At 38.3% G+C, this 21,475-nt stretch overlaps 1 protein-coding gene across 4 annotated transcripts in view; it reads right to left on the reverse strand.

The window, feature by feature from the left end:
- Positions 1-21,475, reverse strand: part of LOC121386554 — a 204,627-nt gene that overhangs the window by 177,564 nt on the left and 5,588 nt on the right. For all 4 annotated transcript variants that reach the window (XM_041517505.1, XM_041517497.1, XM_041517513.1 and 1 more), the window contains one exon: positions 4,529-4,739. In XM_041517505.1, coding sequence (XP_041373439.1) covers positions 4,529-4,736 — 208 coding nt within the window. In that variant the 5' untranslated portion in view covers positions 4,737-4,739. The remainder of the gene's footprint in view (positions 1-4,528; positions 4,740-21,475) is intronic.

The following is a 21,475-nucleotide window of genomic DNA, read 5'->3' on the forward strand; positions in this document are numbered from 1 at the left end:
CAAATGTTTATTGCCTACCCATTAAATCTTATCACAGGAATAAGGACCTTTTTGAACCTTTGAATGAAAGAAAGCTGTTATTGAACACAGCACTGAATACAAGACTGGAACGACATTTCGCGGGGTAATGCCCTTTCTTATTGCTGTTATTGTGAATGAATCAGTCACAAGGGAACATAGACTTTAGGAAGATCACAGGCATCAAACCTAGTGTTGGGTAATTAAACCATGTACAGGTTACCACCAAACCTAGTGTTGGGTAATTAAACCATGTACAGGTTACCACCAAACCTAGTGTTGGGTAATTAAACCATGTACAGGTTACCACCAAACCTAGTGTTGCGTAATTAAACCATGTACAGGTTACCACCAAACCTAGTGTTGGGTAATTAAACCATGTACAGGTTACCACTAAACCTAGTGTTGGGTAATTAAACCATGTACAGGTTACCACCAAACCTAGTGTTGGGTAATTAAACCATGTACAGGTTACCACCAAACCTAGTGACGGGTAATTAATCCATGTACAGGTTACCACCAAATAATCTTAAAGTTTGTTTTGTTTAACAATACCATTAGAGCACGCTGATTTATTAATCATCAGCTATTGGAAGGAAAGAAATGGTTTATTTAATGACATACTCAACACATTTTATTTACGGTTATATGGCGTCGGACATATGGTTAAGGACCACACAGATATTGAGGGAGGAAACTCGCTGTCGCCACTTCATGGGCTACTCTTTTTGATTAGCAGCAAGGGATCTTTTATATGCACTACCCCATAGACAGGATAGCACATATCACGGCCTTTGATGTACCAGTCGTGGTGCACTGGCTGGAGCGAGAAATAGCCCAATGGGTCCACCGATGGAGATCGATCCTAGACCGACCGCACATCAAGCGAATGCTTTACCACTGGGCTACGTCTCGCCCCTCTGCTATTGGATGTCAAACATTTGGTTAATTCTGACATATAGCTTTGGAGAGGAAACCCACTATGTTTTTCCATTAGTAGCAAGGGATGTTTTACATGCACCATCTCATAGACAGGTTGCCATTTTGCTTTTTTATGGAAAACTCTTTAAGAGAATTGGAAGGATGTGACATTATCAAACAACATCATGATATGTGTTATGGCATAAAGCCATCATCATATGTGTTATGGCATAAAGCAATCATCATGATGTCATATTAATTACGCCATGTACTTCAGAGGCTTTCAACCCTCTTCAAGAGTATTCCATAAAACAAATCAAAATGGCAGATGGCGAAAAAATACATATTTTTTGTTCTAGGAGATCTCAGCAAAGTCTATATAGGTGACATGATTACATTCTAGTATGTGGAATGTGTCATACTTGCTTTATGCGCAGTTGGTCTGGGATCGATCCCTGTCAGTGGGCTCTCTGGGCTAATTCGCATTTCACACCAATGCACCTTGACTGGTAGATCAAAGGTCATGGTATGTGCTATCCTGTCTGTGGGAATGTACATATAAAAATCCTTTGCTATAAATGGAAAAATGTAGCTGGTTTCCAATTAATCTGATACTATATTTTAGAATTACCAAATGTTTGACATCCAATAGCCGATGATTAATAAATCAATGTGCTCTAGTGGTGTCATTAAACAAAACAAACTAACTATAACTGTCATTGTAATGGGTTTTTTCATGATTTTGTCTGGACAAAATGTTGGGCAAAACAGTAATTAAAGATAGGAGAGTAATTTATTATATAATATTTAGGGAAATATCTTAAAAAATTAGTGAAATAAAAGTGTTATCAGTCACTCAGTGACAATAACATACTTTAGAGTTAAAATTTCACTATTTCACTCCAAAATGTGTTATCGTCACTGTAGAAAGTATTATCTTCACTGTAAGAATGCTGGAACTATTTTGCTGCAGGCATTTTAAAAATATAGGTAAATTGCCAAAAGTTATATAATGAATAGAAAAGTTCATGTTTTTTGTCAAATATTATTTATATCTCATCTCGTGAAGTTTGCAATCATATCACGTTTGTCGTGCAAGCATGACTCGTGAGATATAATTGCAAAATTCACTCGATGAGATATAAATCATATTTGACAAAAAAAACATGAAATATCCTCTATTTATCGTAGTGGTTATCAATGTGGTTTGGACTTTAGATATTTTTGGGTTCCATCTCACAATCTTAAGGTTCTGATCCAAGATCTGGGACTCAGTTTGAAACTTTTTTAGCAACTATAAGTGGTCAATGTTAAAAAATTGTGTATTGATCTTTAAACATGCATAGCAAATAGTCAAGTGATACTGATCAAAATGGTCCTTGACGACACATACTTTGGTTTTTCAAGTTTACTTTTCTTCTTGCTTATATCTATAACAATTGATGCACATTACTATGTTCATACACCTCAGCTATTTGAGCTGTCTGTTCAGAAAAGCAGATAATGGTTAGTGCTTAGTAAATGTGAAGTTGCTATGTTGGTCTTAAATTTCCACACTGAACCACAGAAGCCACAACCTCCCAGCCCTAAGGATAGTTGCTTAACCACCATGATTTCAAACCACTTCCACTTTGCAGTTAGCAAATCATTTGTATGCTATTTCCACATAGTCAGGAAATATAACAAGAATTAATAACAACTGTGAAGAACACTTTAGTGAAAATACATATAAAGGGGGACAACTCTTGATGGCTTGAAATGTTTAAAAACCATGAGAGTGAAAGTTCTCAACGAGGAACAATCTTCGGACACAAATACAATAAATAATAAATCAATATTCATTGACATTAGCATATAAAATTAAAAGCACCAGAGGCAACTGTATATAGTTAATTCATTACCATATACGGTATGCATTATTTAAAGCATGTATTTACCTTTAACATCCAATATTTGATGTGAATTTTTATGATGTGTGTCATTCATTAATTTCTTCTTAATAATTCTATGACAATTTAGTTTCAAAACATTTGTGTTTTGTTACCTCTAAAATGTGTGTGTGTGGGGGGGGGAGGGGGTTGGGGGGGGAGAGTGTATATCTTTTCCTCTCATCCCCGGGTATATGGGACAGAGCTATCCCATGAAAGAAAGCTATGTAAGAAATTTCTATCTCTCATCCTCGGTAATATGGGACAGAGCTACCCGATGAAAGAAAGCTATGTATGAAATTTCTATCTCTCATCCTCGATAATATGGGACAGAGCTATCCCATGAAAGAAAGCTATGTAAGAAATTTCTATCTCTCATCCTCAGTAATATAGGACAGAGCTATCCCATGAAAGAAAGCTATGTAAGAAATTTCTATCTCTCATCTTTGGGTATATGGGACAGCGCTATCCCATGACAGAAAGCTATGTAAGAAATTTCTATCTCTCATCCTTGGGTATATGGGACAGAGTTATCCGATGAAAGAAAGCTATGTAAGAAATTTCTATCTCTTATCCTCGGTAATATGGGACAGAGCTATCCCATGACAGAAAGCTATGTAAGAAATTTCTATCTCTCATCCTCAGTAATATGGGACAGAGCTATCCCATGAAAGAAAGCTATGTAAGAAATTTCTATCTCTCATCCTCGGTAATATGGGACAGAGCTATCCCATGACAGAAAGCTATGTAAGAAATTTCTATCTCTCATCCTCAGTAATATGGAACAGAGCTATCCCATGAAAGAAAGCTATGTAAGAAATTTCTATCCCACATGGGATATCATGTGCTTGCGTTTAACATGATGTCATTTGTAATATATGACATCGTATTAATGTGAGATGGTGACGTGAGGTCATTAGACACCGTTTTAAATTAATATTTTGTTATTAAAACCTTCATTATAAAAGCTATCTTGTTAATTTGTAGTGTTAAATTTTATTGAAAGTGAAGTTTATTTAAAATAAAATGGACAAATAAAAAAGTTACTTGTCCAGCCATCAATATTCAAGTAAAATAATGGTTTATTTATCGAATGAATGTGAGAAAAAGACTCCATCATATGTGGTCATGTGGGATAGAAAAAGTACAACCTCGGTGGTGGAAATTTCGACCATGGGACTCGGCAAGCCTTGTCCCGGGTTGAAATTTTCACCACGTTGGGTGTACTTTTTCTATCCCACATGACCACATATGATGAAGTCTTATAGTCTAACCCTAAACCTAAATGTTCGAATTTTGAACAAATAATTGGGACACAGTATTATAGTCAGTTTGTTTTGTTTAACGACACCACTAGAGGTAATTCTATCATATAATCTTATAAACCTGCTACATTTTTACATTAACAGTAGCAATGGATCTTTTATATGTATCATCCCAAAGACAGGATGGCACATAGCACGACCTTTAGTATACCAGTCTTGGTGCACTGGGTGGAACGAGAAATAGCCCAATGGGCCAACTGATGGAATCGATCCTAGAATGACTGTGCATCAAGCGAGTGCTTTACCTCTATGATACATCGATCCTGCCCCTTCTAAAATGTATTGAGCATGTTGCTAAATAAAACATTCCTTCCTTCCATTCACATGTGTACTTACTGGTGACAGCGATGTTGTGACTCGACCCGCTGGCCGCCAGCCTCACTTGGTGACGTGGGTCGGTGGGACTAAGCGACGCAACTCGGCTGTCAGTGAACGAGACGTCGCTGGACGTACCGTGACAGTGCTGACCGAACTCTCCACACCCCCAGCACAGAAACTCACAGCCTGTGTCATGGGATGATAGCCCTTCATCTTCATCTTCCATTTCCTATATAATAAATAATAATACTAATACAAAATACTACTACTAATAATAATAAATAAATAAATTTAATATATATATTTTTTTTTAAAGTTTGTTTTGTTCAACGACACCACTATAGCACATTGATTTATTAATCATCGGCTATTGGATGTCAAACATGTGGTCATTATGACATGGTCATAGAGAGGAAACCCTCTACATTTTTTCATTATTAGCAAGGGATCTTTCATATGCACCATTCAACACAGGATAGCACATACCATGGCCTTTGATATACCAGTCGTGGTGCACTGGCTGGGATGAAAAATAGCCCAATGGGCCCACCGATGAAGATTGATCGCAGACCGACCGCGCATCAAGCGAACGCTTTACCACTGGGCTACATCCCGCCCTAATATAAAAATATAGTCATAAAATTTAATAATAAAATAAATAAATAAAACTAAAGTAAGTAAATTTAAATAAATAAATAGGTAAGTAAATAACAAAATAAATTTAGAACTAAATAAATAAATTTAAAATAAATAAATAAATATACAGTAAAACCCCTTTAAACTGGACACCCTTGTAACCAAGTAAAATGTCCGGTGTTAAGAGATATCTGGTTTAGAGAGGTTAAGTTCTGTACTGATTTTTTAAAAAGGACTGTCAAAAACATCCAGGTTTTTTTTTTTTTGGGGGGGGGGGGGGGGAGAGATTCCGGTTTACAGAGGGTCCAGTTTTGAGAGGTTTTACTGTATACATGTATTAATTTATAGTTATTTCATGCTTATATCCAATTAGGTTCAAGCATGCTGTCCTGTGCATACAACTCAGCTATCTGGGCAGTCCAGGAAAGTGGGTTAGTGCTTAGTGAGAGACAAGTCAGTGTAGTGGTCTTATACAGGGGTGGGACGTAGCCCAGTGGTAAAGCACTCGCTTGATGCACGGTCGGTTTGGGATCAATCCCCGTCGGTGGGCCCACTGGGCTATTTCTTGTTCCAACCAATGCACCACAGCTGGTATATCAAAGGTGGTGGTATGTGCTATTCTGTCTGTGGGATGATGCATATAAAAGATCCCTTGCTTCATTAGAAAAATTGTAGCGGGTTTCCTCTGATGACTATATGTCAAAATTACCAAATGTTTGACATCCAATAGCCGATGATTAATGAATCAATGTGCTCTAGTGGTGTCGTTAAAAAAAAAATCAAAATTTTGGTCTTATACACCTACCCACTGAATCGTTAAACTCACTCTGGGTGGGAGCCCATACCACGACGCGAACCCAGTACCTACCAATGGCTTAACCACTACACCACCGAGGCCAGTATAAATTGTCATATCATGTGCTTATCAATTAAGGCCATACATTTTGAAATTGGCCTGCTTCTTTTATGGCAAATTATTAAATGGAAAACAAAAAATTATTTTATCTGAAATCAGATTCAGGTTTAGAAACTTTTTGTAGTTAGGTGAAATTGGTTTCCAATACATAGATCAATAATAAAGTAAGTAACTTGAGAAAGTCAACAGCAAATCCTTTATAGCTGCTCGCCTTATCTATATCCTTCAATCTCACCATCAATTTCCCATTTATGCCTTTGTTCACACCTGATACTGATGCAAGATTGCTTATAATCTTATAGCTGGGATCTATGCCAATAGATAAGCTATAAGATTTAAGGTGGTACATGCAATGATATAACCTGGCATCATGGTGGTCTACTACTGAAAAAAGTTCAGGTCAAGGCCTGAATATACAAGATCGCTTATTCTTATAGCTGTGATTTATATTAGTTAAATAGCAGTGGATAAGCACTATAGCACATTGAGTAATTAATCATCATTGGATGTCAAACATTTGATAATTCTGACATAGATATGAAACAGGACAGAATTAACATTAACAAGTAATTTGTAGTTCCTTTGATGTTGGGATGGTATGGGGCAACAAAAACAGAAATGAAGAAAAAAAAGAAGTTCATTAAGGAGAAAAGACCCACTGCACCTCAGGAAAGCACTGGCTACATATACAGCACAGATTTACATGTCCAGGATAGTGTGCTTGAACTTTGTTTAGATAAAGGTCTGGGTTTTTTAAAGACACTACTAGAGCACATTGATTTATTAATCATCGGCTATTGGATGTCAAACATGTGGTAATTTTGACAAAAAGTCATAGAGAGGAAACCGGCTACATTTTTCCATTAACAGCATGTGATGTTTTACATGTGCCATCTGACAGACAGGATAGCCACATGCCATGGCCTTTGATATACTAAAGTATCAATCATGGTGCACTTTCTGGAATGAGAAATAGCCCAATGGGCCCACTGATAGGGATCGATCCCAGCTGACTTTGCATCAGGCAAGCTCTTTACCACTGGGCTACATTCCACCCATCCAGGATAGCGTGCTTGAACTTTGCTTAGATATACGTTTGAAAATAAGTGAGCATCAATGACTGTTCATGACATTATCAAGACTGTTCATGACATTATCAAGACTGTTCATGACATTATCAAGACGGAATGAGGCGTAGGTGGATCCAAAACATATCACGCACATAACAAAATATCATAATAATTTTTGTCATTATCTCAGTCGAGAAGAATAACAACCAAGAAACCCTGTAAATGCACAGACATTAAACACATTTGATATCTTTCCCACCCACTGTACAATTATTTCATCTAAACACCATTATAATTCGATACTCACTGCAAGTAGAAAAATACCCACAGCATAAATCTAATGCAGGTGAATTTGAGCCTGTGTCACACACATCCATATATATATTATATGTCTATTTCCACGAATACAACACATGTAGCCTGTGCCACAAACATCCATATATATATATATTATATGTCTATGTCCACGAATACAACACATGTAGCCTGTGCCACAAACATCCATATATATATATTATATGTCTATGTCCACGAATACAACACATGTAGCCTGTGCCACAAACATCCATATATATATATTATATGTCTATGTCCAAGAATACAACACATGTGGCCTGTGCCACACACATCCATATATATATTATATGTCTATGTCCACGAATACAACACATGTGGCCTGTGCCACACACATCCATATATATATTATATGTCTATGTCCAAGAATACAACACATGTAGCATGTGCCACACACATCCATATATATATTATATGTCTATGTCCACAATACAACACATGCAGCATGTGCCACACATATCCATATATATATATTATATGTCTATGTCCATGAATAAAACACATATGTAGCATGCACGCTTACCCAGTCTGTTAATAAGTTTGCAGAAACAAACAAGAGTCGGTCAACCAGTGAATATGAGCAATAAGAAGCTAAATGTGATAAATTGCCGTTCCAGAGGAACAATAGCTACACACAGATCATAGAGCAGTCGGTCTATTGTTCAGTAAACGCCAAGCTGAGTACGACAAGCAATAACTTTAAAAAGCCAGTATACCCATGGAATGGAAGTCTTTTGAAAAGTCAGTATATACATGTACCTATGGAATGGAAGTCTTTTGAGATCCCTGGCAGTGTCGCACTGACATGTTGACTGGACAGCTCGGTCATTAATTTGTTGACCACAGGACATGCATGTGTCGATCAGGCAGTGTTTTGACTAAACGTTTGTTTCCACTTAAAGTGTTTTTGTTTGTCTTGTTTAACAAGACCACTTGAGCATACCAATTAATCAAAGACAATTTTGTTTCGTATTGAGTTGTGATTTGCTACACAAATTCCACAGATCAGTACATAATTCTCAACATTAAATGGTAGGTTTTTTTTTCTCAAATTTCAACTGATCACCAACTTTTGCTAATCAAGATATTCAAAACAAAATGTTCCCTTTTAATCATCAGCTACACTGGGATCGATCCCCGTTGGTGAGCCCATTGGGAGATGCAAGCACCTCAAACATGGAGCTCAACCGACTGAGCTAAATCTCGATCCTGCGACACAAGCACCTCAGGTGAGTTGTCAACCGACTGAGCTAAATCTCGCCCTCTGAGGGGCCATGATTGCACTCAATGTGTATGCTTGTGGATCAAACCTCGGCAGATTCACTGGGCTATTTCTCATCTCACCCAGTATTCCATGACTAGCATATCATAGGCCATGGTATGTGCTGTCCTGTCTGTGGGATGGTGCATATAAAAAATCCCTTGTTACTAATGGAAAACTATAGCGGGTTTCATCTCTAACACTATATGTAAAAATTACCAAATGTTTGACATCCATTAGCCGATGATTAATAAATTAATGTGCTTTAATGGAGTCGTTAAACAAAATAAACTTTTAACTTTTCATTGGCTATAGGATGTAAATTATTTTGTAATTCTGACATGTAGTCTTCTGAAGAAACCCACTATATTATTCCATAGACAGGACAACACATACCACAGCCTTTGATATACCAGTCATGTAGTACTGGGCGAGATGGGAAAACCCAATGAGTCTGCCGAGGTTTGATCCTACAACCCAAGCATCTCTGGCAAGTGCAATCATGGCTCCTCAGTGGGTGGATTTAGCTCAGTCAGTTGAGCACTTGCCTCAGGTGCTTGTGTGGGTTTTTTTTCATTCCAACCAGTGCACCACAACTGGTCAAAGGCCATGGTACGTGTTATCCTGTCTGTGGGAAAATATATATAAAAGATTCCTTGCTGCTAATGGAAAAATGTAGCGAGTTTGTTCTGATGACTACGGTTCGAATTAAGATCCAGCCAGTGCACCTCAACTGGTATATGAAAGGTCGTGGTATGTGCTATCCTCTCTGTGGAATGGCACATATGAAAGATCCCTTGCTATTAATGGAAACATTGAGCGGGTTTCCTCTCTAAGACTATATATCAGAATTACCAAATGTGCGACATCCAATAGCCAATGATTAATTAATCAATGTGCTCTAGTGGTGTCAAAACAAACTTTACTTTCATGCCCCCTCAATGGACCCTCATACAAGATGATTGCACAAGACAGTTAAATAAACAGCCTCAGCATGGATTTAACTAGTTTAAAGAAACAACAACAAGCGTACCCGAAAACATGAAAGAGTTATTGGATCATGCAGCACCACAAAACATCTGTAATTATTAATATCAAATAACCGCCACAAACATTGTACCTGTATCACTGATCACAGCTGATTAAACCTTCGTAGGTATGTTATAAGTAACAGAAAACTATGTCTGAAACTGGTAGATAGTCAAATCTGCTTAACCAGCCAACTCATTTAAGAAACCACCTGACTCACAGGAAGAAAGGAATTTTTCATTTAACGATGCACTCCCCTGCGCGTGCTGTAACCTCACCGTGGTGCAGGGGTGTAACATTCTCTTTGAGAATGGCCAATACAGCACAAATTAAAGTTTAGAGTAAAATTCAGTGTCCGTAAAATTCTGTGATATTTGTATTTGTATTTTTGCAGTTCTTTACACTGTTTTTGTTTAAACCTTGAATTTTTATATTGATGTTGATCATCACTTTATTTATTTGCATTACCATAGTTTGACACCCAATAGCCGATGTATTTTTCGTGCTGGGGTGTCGTTAAACATTCATTCATTCATTCATTCATTCATTCATTAATGATGCACTCAACCCGTCTCAAATAGTCCAACAATGCTCTTTCAGGGCTTAAATTTAACAGCGGTCATGCAGGAAATTGCCACAATGCTCTAGTCACATGCTCCAATTCCCTGACAGGCAAACTGGCTGTGCCTTATTTTGCATGTTAATAACTGGTCATCATACTCAAACAACCAACTTTAAAGTTATTTTATTACTAAAACATGAAACTATTCACACTTTCTTATTTTGAATGGAAATGTTTTATTTAACAATGCACTCAACACATTTTATTTATGGTTATATGGCATTAGACATATGGTTAAGGACCACACAGATATTGAGAGAGGAAACCGCTGTTGCCACTTCATGGGCTATTCTTTCGATTAGCAGCAAGGGATCTTTTATATGCAGCAACCCACAGACAGGATAGTACATAACACGGCCGTTGGTATACCAGTCATGGTGCACTGGCTGGAATGAGAAATAGCCCAATGGGCCCACCGACGGGGAATGATCCCACACCGACCGCGCATCGGGCGAGCATCTTACCACTGGGCTACGTCCCGCCCCTTATTTTGAATGGGTACTGTTGTATTACATTGAAACACTTTAAGTTTGCCTTGTTGCTCTACCTTTTGATTGTAATGCCCTAAACAAATCTCCATTAGAAATGTTTTATTTAATGGCGCACTCAACACATTTAATTGATGGCTATATGGCATCAGACATATGGTTAAAGGGACGGACCCTAGTTTCAAGCAGTGAAAATTAACACTAAGTTTAGTTAATCTACAACCCGTAACACATTTGGATAAAGTTACAATTGAGTGAAACATGATCCTGTGACTTTGAAATGGTGAAATACCCTCTAAAATAGACTAAAAGTCGACTCCATAACTGTTACTTCTCAGACGCACATGTGTTTTTAAAAATATGAGAAATGCATTTTGTGACATTAAAACCACCAGCATGACCAAAAACACTTCGAATGTACGGAAATGGATAATCTAGACCATAAAATCTAAGTAAAGTATGATTTCAGTTATCAAAAATGGCTCTAATAGTAAAACACATGCCTTAGTGTTTAAAAACTAGGGTATGTCCCTTTAAGGACCACAAAGATATTGAGAGAGGAAACCCACTGTCACTACTTCGTGGGCTACTCTTTTCCATTAGCAGCAAGGGATCTTTTATATGCACCAACCAACAGACAGGATAGTACATACCACAGCCTTTGATAAACCAGTCGTGATGCACTAGCTAGAATGAGAAATAGCCCAATGGGCCCACTGACGGGGATCGATCCCACACCGACCGCACATTGAGTGAGCGCTGTACCACTGAGCTATATGTCCCGTCCCAAATCTCCATTGATATTGCCCTCTTATTTGTCAAATTCAAGGCCTTCTCTTTTCTCACCACTATAGGATCCGATTTCTCACTGATTGTTCAACCACAATTAATGGTTTAAAATTCTTTTGAAAGACGATCAACTGAACTTTACATTTAACATTAAACAGTTAGTTTTGATCTCCATTCAAAATATGTGTTAAAAAATGTTAATGCATGAAAAATATTTTCCTGGCATGATCAACAATTGATTGTAAAGCGAGTTTATCGAAGCATAATTAAGGTTTAATAAAGTCACATTTGAATCACTGATGAGAAATTACATTGAGCCCAGCTAACGTAACTGCTGTCAATTAACTACATGTAGTAGTTTTAATTACATACCTGTCCACATACTGATATTCTCACAGGTGACTGTTTACAACACATGGAGCACCATACGTGCATTAAATCGCCATATGGTATTGATATCTATTACACAGGCATATTTAAATATTGATGAACTTATAGCTGATTGGCAGATCAAAGAAGAACAGGTGTGAACCATGTGGTCAAGGAGATATACGTTGCACATGTTTTGAACAATATCAACCTCAGCTGTTAATTCACCCCAATGAAATATGTCTCTTTTTCCTCCTCATGTATTTTGTATTACATTACAGTCAAACCCAGGTCAATAACCTATCATTTTGTCAGGTAAATGAATGGTATGCAAGTTGATACCTTTGCTTGGTTAGTCAAGTATTAGCATGATGTGTGACCTCAGTGGACCCACTGTGTTATTTCCCATTCCAACCAGCAGACTGTCTATATCGGATTCATGGGGCATTGACAGATTAGACAGCTTTCTTCAAAGCTATTTGCAGCACCAGGTTTCCTCTCTCATTATCTTTGTGGTTCTTGATCATATGTCTGATGCTATATATAACCATAGATAAAATGTATCGAGTGTGTTGGTAAAAAAAACCCATTTCTTTCTTTCTTTCTTTCTTTCTTTCTTTCAGTTACTGTCAATGAATCATGATGGTGAACTACACAGATGCCAGTTTGAACAGACCACCATACAGTATATCAATGACCATGGTATGTGCTGTCCTGTCCAAGATGGCATTTTGAACAAATCCCACCATATATATATACATGTATACAGTTGAATCCTGTTGGCTTGAACCCCATCGGTGCTGGAGAAAGTGTTCGACTCATTGGGTAATTCGACCTAACCATTCTGTCAACAACGTGTATGTGTAACTTGGGACTTTGTTTTTGGTTCGAGTGTTGCTGTGTATTTGACCCTTCCAAGTTCAACCCAACGAGATTCTACTGTGTATATATATATGTGTGTGTGTATACATATAAAAGGATCTGAAGTTCCATGATTCAGCAGGAGCCTATATGTGGCAGAATCGGTTTTCTATTTTCATTGTTAAAATCAAGTACATGTAATACTGCATATGCTGGGACATACACTGTAACAGATGCTGATTAAACAATCTAATGGGGTGCTTTTTATACATGTATTAGCATTCATAAGTATAAAATGTGCATGTCTGTAGACAATGTCAGGCCTAACAAACAGCGTTAATTTTGTCACTGATGCCAGACAAGTTAGTTTGTTTTGTTTAACAACACCACTAGAGCACACTGATTAATGAAATCATCGGCTATTGAATGTCAAACTATAGTGGTAATATTTACAATCTTAGAGGAAGCCCACTGCCAATACCTTGCTCAATTAGCAACAAGAGATCTTTTTTATGTACTTTCTCACAAGCAGGACAGCTCATACCATGATCATTGATATTCCAGTCATAGGGCACTGGATGGCTACACCGAGGAGGTTTGATCCAATGACTCAAGCACCTCAGGCAAGCTCTCTGCTGATTACAGCCAAACAAAGATGTTCACCAAGTTGCAATGATTTTTACATACACTACAAATTGTCCTCCTCAAGGCATTAAAAGCACGAGATCGCCCTGCTAATCCAGTGTAAATTGGCCACATTTCCATTGGATCCTAAACTACACAGTCCACAGGAACAGCCATACTACAAATATTGTGCAAACACCCGTGACTGATTGTCTACACACGTTCATTATATATCGGTACTCGAAATCAGATTAATCACACCTGATGTGAAACCCAGCCCACCATGACACTGTGTGTAAGCAGTATCTTCGTGTACTGGGATATACCCCCACAATACTATAATCCAACGTTCTATAGCCATAACGGTTTCGGTTTGCTACATAGCTTTGTGTTGACTTGGCCATTAGGATGACAATCAGTTACCTGCATAATGGAGCGTTTAAGCAATCTGTAGCAATCTGTTGATTAAAAACCTGTTTTGTTCTGGAGGTTTTCCTTCTTATATCCAGTTAAGGTGAATAATAAAAAAAGAAGTTTGTTTTGTTTAACGACACAACTAAAGCACATTGATTTATTAAAGGGACATTCCTGAGTTTGCTGCAATTTTTAAGTTGCGGTCGACTAACAGATACTTTTTATCGATTGTAATTACATATGAAATATATTTTTCTGCATAACATAGTAGTGGCTGTATATTAGACGTGTTTCTGATCGTTCAAATATTTGTAAAAGGTTAAATTTCATTTTATTTCCTAAAATGTTTTTTTTTCATATGTACGAAATTATTTGAAAACAAAATCCCGTTTGGGCTTCTTACAAATATTAAGACGACCAGAAACACATTGAATATACAGACACTGATATTCTAAACAATAAAATATATTTATTATGTAAGTTTAATCGTAGAAATATTTTATTAGTCGGAAACATCTCACAATGCAGCAAACTCAGGAATGTCCCTTTAATCATTGGCTATTGCATGTCAAACATATGGTCATTTTGACACAGTCATAGAGAGGAAACCCACTATATTTTTCCATTAGTAGCAAGGGATCTTTTATATGCACATACCACCAACCCCTGCAATTAAGCAAATGTTCACAGCAAAAAAACAAGCATTGGAAAACAAATTCTAATATAGTCTACATCAAAAAAAGGTACCATGGAGAATGAAAAACTCCATGCCAATCTCCACGGCATTCCGATTGCCATGGGCAATTGCAGGGGTTGTACCACAGCCTTTGATATGCCAGTCGTGGTGCACTGGCTGTGACGAGAAACAGCCAATGGGCCCACCGACGGGGATCAATCAACAGACTGACTGCACATCAAGTGAGCACTTTACCACTTGGATACGTCCTGACCCTTAAGGTGAACCAAGTATGCTGTTCTGAGCACCCACATCAAGTGAGCACTTTACCACTGGGATACATCCTGACCCTTAAGGTGAACCAAGTATGCTGTTCTGAGCACCCACATCAAGTGAGCACTTTACCACTGGGATACGTCCTGACCCTTAAGGTGAACCAAGTATGCTGTTCTGAGCACCCACATCAAGTGAGCGCTTTACCACTGGGATACGTCCTGACCCTTAAGGTGAACCAAGTATGCTGTTCTGAGCACCCACATCAAGTGAGCGCTTTACCACTTGGATACATCCTGACCCTTAAGGTGAACCAAGTATGCTGTTCTGAGCACCCACATCAAGTGAGCACTTTACCACTGGGATACGTCCATTATGCTGTTCTGAGCACCCACATCAAGTGAGCACTTTACCACTGGGATACATCCTGACCCTTAAGGTGAACCAAGTATGCTGTTCTGAGCACCCACATCAAGTGAGCACTTTACCACTGGGATACATCCTGACCCTTAAGGTGAACCAAGTATGCTGTTCTGAGCACCCACATCAAGTGAGCACTTTACCACTGGGATACGTCCTGACCCTTAAGGTGAACCAAGTATGCTGTTCTGAGCACCCACATCAAGTGAGCACTTTACCACTGGGATACATCCTGACCCTTAAGGTGAACCAAGTATGCTGTTCTGAGCACCCACATCAAGTGAGCACTTTACCACTGGGATACATCCTGACCCTTAAGGTGAACCAAGTATGCTGTTCTGAGCACCCACATCAAGTGAGCACTTTACCACTGGGATACATCCTGACCCTTAAGGTGAACCAAGTATGCTGTTCTGAGCACCCACATCAAGTGAGCACTTTACCACTGGGATACATCCTGACCCTTAAGGTGAACCAAGTATGCTGTTCTGAGCACCCACATCAAGTGAGCACTTTACCACTGGGATACATCCTGACCCTTAAGGTGAACCAAGTATGCTGTTCTGAGCACCCACATCAAGTGAGCACTTTACCACTGGGATACATCCTGACCCTTAAGGTGAACCAAGTATGCTGTTCTGAGCACCCACATCAAGTGAGCACTTTACCACTGGGATACATCCTGACCCGTAAGGTGAACCAAGTATGCTGTTCTGAGCACCCACATCAAGTGAGCACTTTACCACTGGGATACATCCTGACCCGTAAGGTGAACCAAGTATGCTGTTCTGAGCACCCACATCAAGTGAGCACTTTACCACTGGGATACATCCTGACCCTTAAGGTGAACCAAGTATGCTGTTCTGAGCACCCACATCAAGTGAGCACTTTACCACTGGGATACATCCTGACCCTTAAGGTGAACCAAGTATGCTGTTCTGAGCACCCACATCAAGTGAGCACTTTACCACTGGGATACATCCTGACCCTTAAGGTGAACCAAGTATGCTGTTCTGAGCACCCACATCAAGTGAGCACTTTACCACTGGGATACATCCTGACCCTTAAGGTGAACCAAGTATGCTGTTCTGAGCACCCACATCAAGTGAGCACTTTACCACTGGGATACATCCTGACCCTTAAGGTGAACCAAGTATGCTGTTCTGAGCACCCACATCAAGTGAGCACTTTACCACTGGGATACATCCTGACCCTTAAGGTGAACCAAGTATGCTGTTCTGAGCACCCACATCAAGTGAGCACTTTACCACTGGGATACGTCCTGACCCTTAAGGTGAACCAAGTATGCTGTTCTGAGCACCCACATCAAGTGAGCACTTTACCACTGGGATACATCCTGACCCGTAAGGTGAACCAAGTATGCTGTTCTGAGCACCCACATCAAGATTTGAGTTTTGAAATAATAAAAAAAAGATAAATGAAAGAAAAGAAGGAATCCTAAAAAATCTTATATAGAATTACGTACTGGCCTCAGTGATGGAGTGGATGCATGCATCTACAGTCCAGTATCAGCTTCAACCCAGGGCCATCGAGCCCAGTAGGGAGTTTGTAGAATGAATGTGTGCTGCATGGGTCCACACATCAATATCAATTCCAACTTATGGTGAATTCACAGCCCAGTAGGATGTTTACATAAGTTTAATATTATGTGGGAAATTTCATACAATTTATATATATTAAAAAAATCTGTATTTTAAAAATGTATGGAGAGGCTTTAATACAGGTTTATGCCTGTTGGCCAGATCCAAAACTACTTATTGTGTATGATGGTAATAAAAATTGTTTAAACCAAGTTACCAAAAACAAGATATATGTATTTGTGGCTACATGTATTTAACAATATAACTAATGCGCAGTGTAATATCTGAATAGCTAGAAGTGAACGAACTATAAGTATGAATAATATTTACTCAAGAGCGATTGTGTTCAACATACAACTGAACACCTCTGTAAAACGGCAACACAACAGAACCAAAGAAAGGAGACAGACAGAAATGTTTTATTTAACGACACACTCAATACATTTACAACAGAACCATGTAGTCATGCATAATGGTTTAACAAAACACCTCCAAGCTACAAGTACAAGTGTTCGGGAATGTCTGTCTGTGTCAAATAAATGAAACTTTGAGTGCATATGTTATATTATATTTACACTTGAGAAAAAAAGCCTGTTCAAATATTTGCATAAAAGTTAAGTTCATTTTGTTTAACAACACCACTAGAGCACATTGATTTTAACCACTGCAATTAAGAAAATGTATAAAAAAAACATGCTTTAGAAAACATTTATAATATAGTCAACAGCAAAATAAAAGTGCTGTGGATAATTAAAGTGCCACAGCAATCTCTATGGCATTGCCGATTGCCATGGGCAATTGCTGGGGTTGTGATTTATTAATCATTGGCTATTGGGTGTCAAACATTTGGTAATTTTGACATCCAGTGTTAGAGAGGAAACCTGCTACATTTTTCCATTAGTAGTAAGAGATATTTTATCTGCACCATCACACAGACATGATAGCAGATAGCACAGTCTGTGATATACCAGTCGTGGTGCACTGGCTGGAGTGAGAAACAGCCCAATGGTCCCACCAGCGGGGATCGATCAGACTGACCGTGCATCAAGCAAGCACTTTACCACTGGACTATGTGTTGCCCCAAACATATTTAACAAGTAAATAATAAATTCTGTATTGACAGTTGTGTTTGGGTGTACATGTTTTGTATCTGTCAGTATAAAATGAACCAATCAACAAGTTACAAGATCCCTTGGTAGTCTAGTATTGCTTAACCAATCAACAAGTTACAAGATCCCTTGGTAGTCTAGTATTGCTTAACCAATCAACAAGTTACAAGATCCCTTGGTAGTCTAGTATTGCTTAACCAATCAACAAGTTACAAGATCCCTTGGTAGTCTAGTATTGCTTAACCAATCAACAAGTTACAAGATCCCTTGGTAGTCTAGTATTGCTTAACCAATCAACAAGTTACAAGATCCCTTGGTAGTCTAGTATTGCTTAACCAATCAACAAGTTACAAGATCCCTTGGTAGTCTAGTATTGCTTAACCAATCAACAAGTTACAAGATCCCTTGGTAGTCCAGTATTGCTTAACCAATCAACAAGTTACAAGATCCCTTGGTAGTCCAGTATTGCTTAACCAATCAACAAGTTACAAGATCCCTTGGTAGTCTAGTATTGCTTAACCAATCATCAAGTTACAAGATCCCTTGGTAGTCCAGTATTGCTTAACCAATCATCAAGTTACAAGATCCCTTGGTAGTCCAGTATTGCTTAACCAATCATCAAGTTACAAGATCCCTTGGTAGTCCAGTATTGCTTAACCAATCATCAAGTTACAAGATCCCTTGGTAGTCCAGTATTGCTTAACCAATCATCAAGTTACAAGATCCCTTGGTAGTCCAGTATTGCTTAACCAATCAATAAGTTACAAGATCCCTTGGTAGTCCAGTATTGCTTAACCAATCAATAAGTTACAAGATCCCTTGGTAGTCCAGTATTGCTTAACCAATCAATAAGTTACAAGATCCCTTGGTAGTCCAGTATTGCTTAACCAATCATCAAGTTACAAGATCCCTTGGTAGTCCAGTATTGCTTAACCAATCATCAAGTTACAAGATCCCTTGGTAGTCCAGTATTGCTTAACCAATCATCAAGTTACAAGATCCCTTGGTAGTCCAGTATTGCTTAACCAATCAATAAGTTACAAGATCCCTTGGTAGTCTAGTATTGCTTAACCAATCATCAAGTTACAAGATCCCTTGGTAGTCCAGTATTGCTTAACCAATCAATAATTTCACACCCCACCATTTAAGGGGAGCTATCACTCTTAATCCCCATCATTCCCATTATAGTTCAAAGAAAATGTTTTATTTAACAACGCACTCCCGCTGTCGCCACTTCATGGGCTATTCTTTTCGATTAGCAGCAAGGGATCTTTTATATGCACCATCAGGGCTAGAAATGAAAAAAAAAATCTACATGCACCAGGTGCATGCTGAAAAAAAAGTTACATGCACCATTAAAATTCTGCATGCACCAAAAATAAGGCAACTTCGGGTTTTTTTTTATACGAAGCTATTCAGAATTATTCGGCAATACCTATATTTATTTATTAACAGTACCGGAATGTTATACAACTGCGTTTATTACTGATTCTTGATCAAATTTGAAAATTTCACCCAACATAAACGCCTTACAGAAATCTATAATAGGCCTATTACAAAAACGTACGAATATTTGTGTTTTGTATTAAGCAAGTTATCAACTTTTTTAACTCGATAAGATCTGTTGGTATAATATAAATTAGCCTACGGAATTCGACGAGAAGTTGCGACTGAAATAATCACTGGCTGACTTCGAGTCAACTACGCAAGTAACGCACCTGCACGTTCACAATCATCTGATCAAGTGCCCATATCTGAGGTCGAAAATGTTCAAGGCAGTTACGGTACTTTGTATTGATCACAGATCTGGCGGAGTTCAATTTGTCAGTGACGACAACAACTGTGTTATGCGCGTGGATACCCCAAAGTCGGTCTCGACCACCTTCCCTAATACCGTTCACGGATATAACCGAGATATTGCCGGCAATTTTCGCAAATATATTTCACGGAAATGACCGAAAGGGCACCATTGTTGTAAGTAGGATTATGGGATACAAAATGGATGCGCCCTCAAGATAAAAGTTATTGTTTTCATGTGGCGAACAGAATACGAAATGCATACGCAAAATTCAACAACTTGAGTCTGAATCTGGTAGACAACAGGATACTAGTATACGCAATACACAGTACTTCAAAAATATTAGCATGCACTGCGTGCACCCAGTTTTAAAAGTTACATGCACACGCAAAAATCAGCATGCACCGGTGCATGTACTAACACTGTATTTCGAGTCTGACCATCCCACAGACAGGATAGTACATACCACGGCCTTTGTTACACCAGTTATGGAACACTGGCTGGACAAGAAATAGTCCAATAGATCCACCAACGGGGATCGATCCTAGACCGACCGAGCATTAAGTGAACGCTTTATCACTGGGCTATGTCCAGCCACCAATAGTTCAAGGAAAGTAATCTAAATTAGGGGAGCAATTTATCACTCCCCTTAATTTGTATTCACAGCTAGGTCTGCAATTTATCACTCCCCTTAATTTGTATTCACAGCTAGGTCTGCAATTCTGATCAGTACAAATATTCTTGAGTTCTCTGAAAACTTTTATGCTTGTATATACCTTGTAACAAAACATCTAAAAATATTTAAATAATAATAACATTTTAAGAAGAAAAAAAAAAAGAAAAAGGAAAAAAAGAAAGAAAAGAAAACATTGTGTAAAAATCGATTTATTGAAATATTCATGACAGGTACAGTATATGCAATATGTTTTTTAAATGGGGAATTTTAAAATTCAGATTGGAAATATGTACTTAAAAATTGGGCATTAAAAATGACATACATGTAGCTTTGGAGAATGTGGGACAGGATTTAGTTCAGTCGGTTGAGTGCTCGCTTGAAGTGCTTGTGTTGCAAGATCGAACCAACTCTGTTAATCCATTCAACTGATTGTAGCCAGTGCATCACGACTGGCATATCAACGGCTGTGGTATGTACTACCCTGTCTGTGGGATGGTGCATATAAAACATCCCTTGCTGCTAATCAAAAAGAGTAGCCCATGAAGTGGTGACAGTGGGTTTCCTCTCTCAATATCTGTGTGGTCCTTCACCATATGTCGCCATATAACCGTAAATAAAATGTGTTGAATGTGTTGTTAAATAAAACGTTTCCTTCCTTTCTTCCATTCAACTGATTGGATTTTTTCTCACTCCAGCCAGTGCACCACAACTGGTCAAAGGCTGTGACTTTCCTGTCTGTGGGAAAGTGCATATAAAAGATCCCTTGCTGCATCAGGAAAAATGTAGCAGGTTACCTTTGATGACTACAAGTCAGAATTACCAAATGTTTGACATCCAATAGCCAATGATTAATAAATCACCATCACAACCCCTGCAATTGGCCACGGCTCCAGTGGTGTCATTAAACAAAACAAACATTGGGAAATGTTTTCATACATCTCATAACAAAAATATACGTGTAAATTTATTTATTTAAATG

The sequence above is a fragment of the Gigantopelta aegis genome, chromosome 2 (assembly GCF_016097555.1).
Source record: "Gigantopelta aegis isolate Gae_Host chromosome 2, Gae_host_genome, whole genome shotgun sequence".
Taxonomy (NCBI): domain Eukaryota; kingdom Metazoa; phylum Mollusca; class Gastropoda; order Neomphalida; family Peltospiridae; genus Gigantopelta; species Gigantopelta aegis.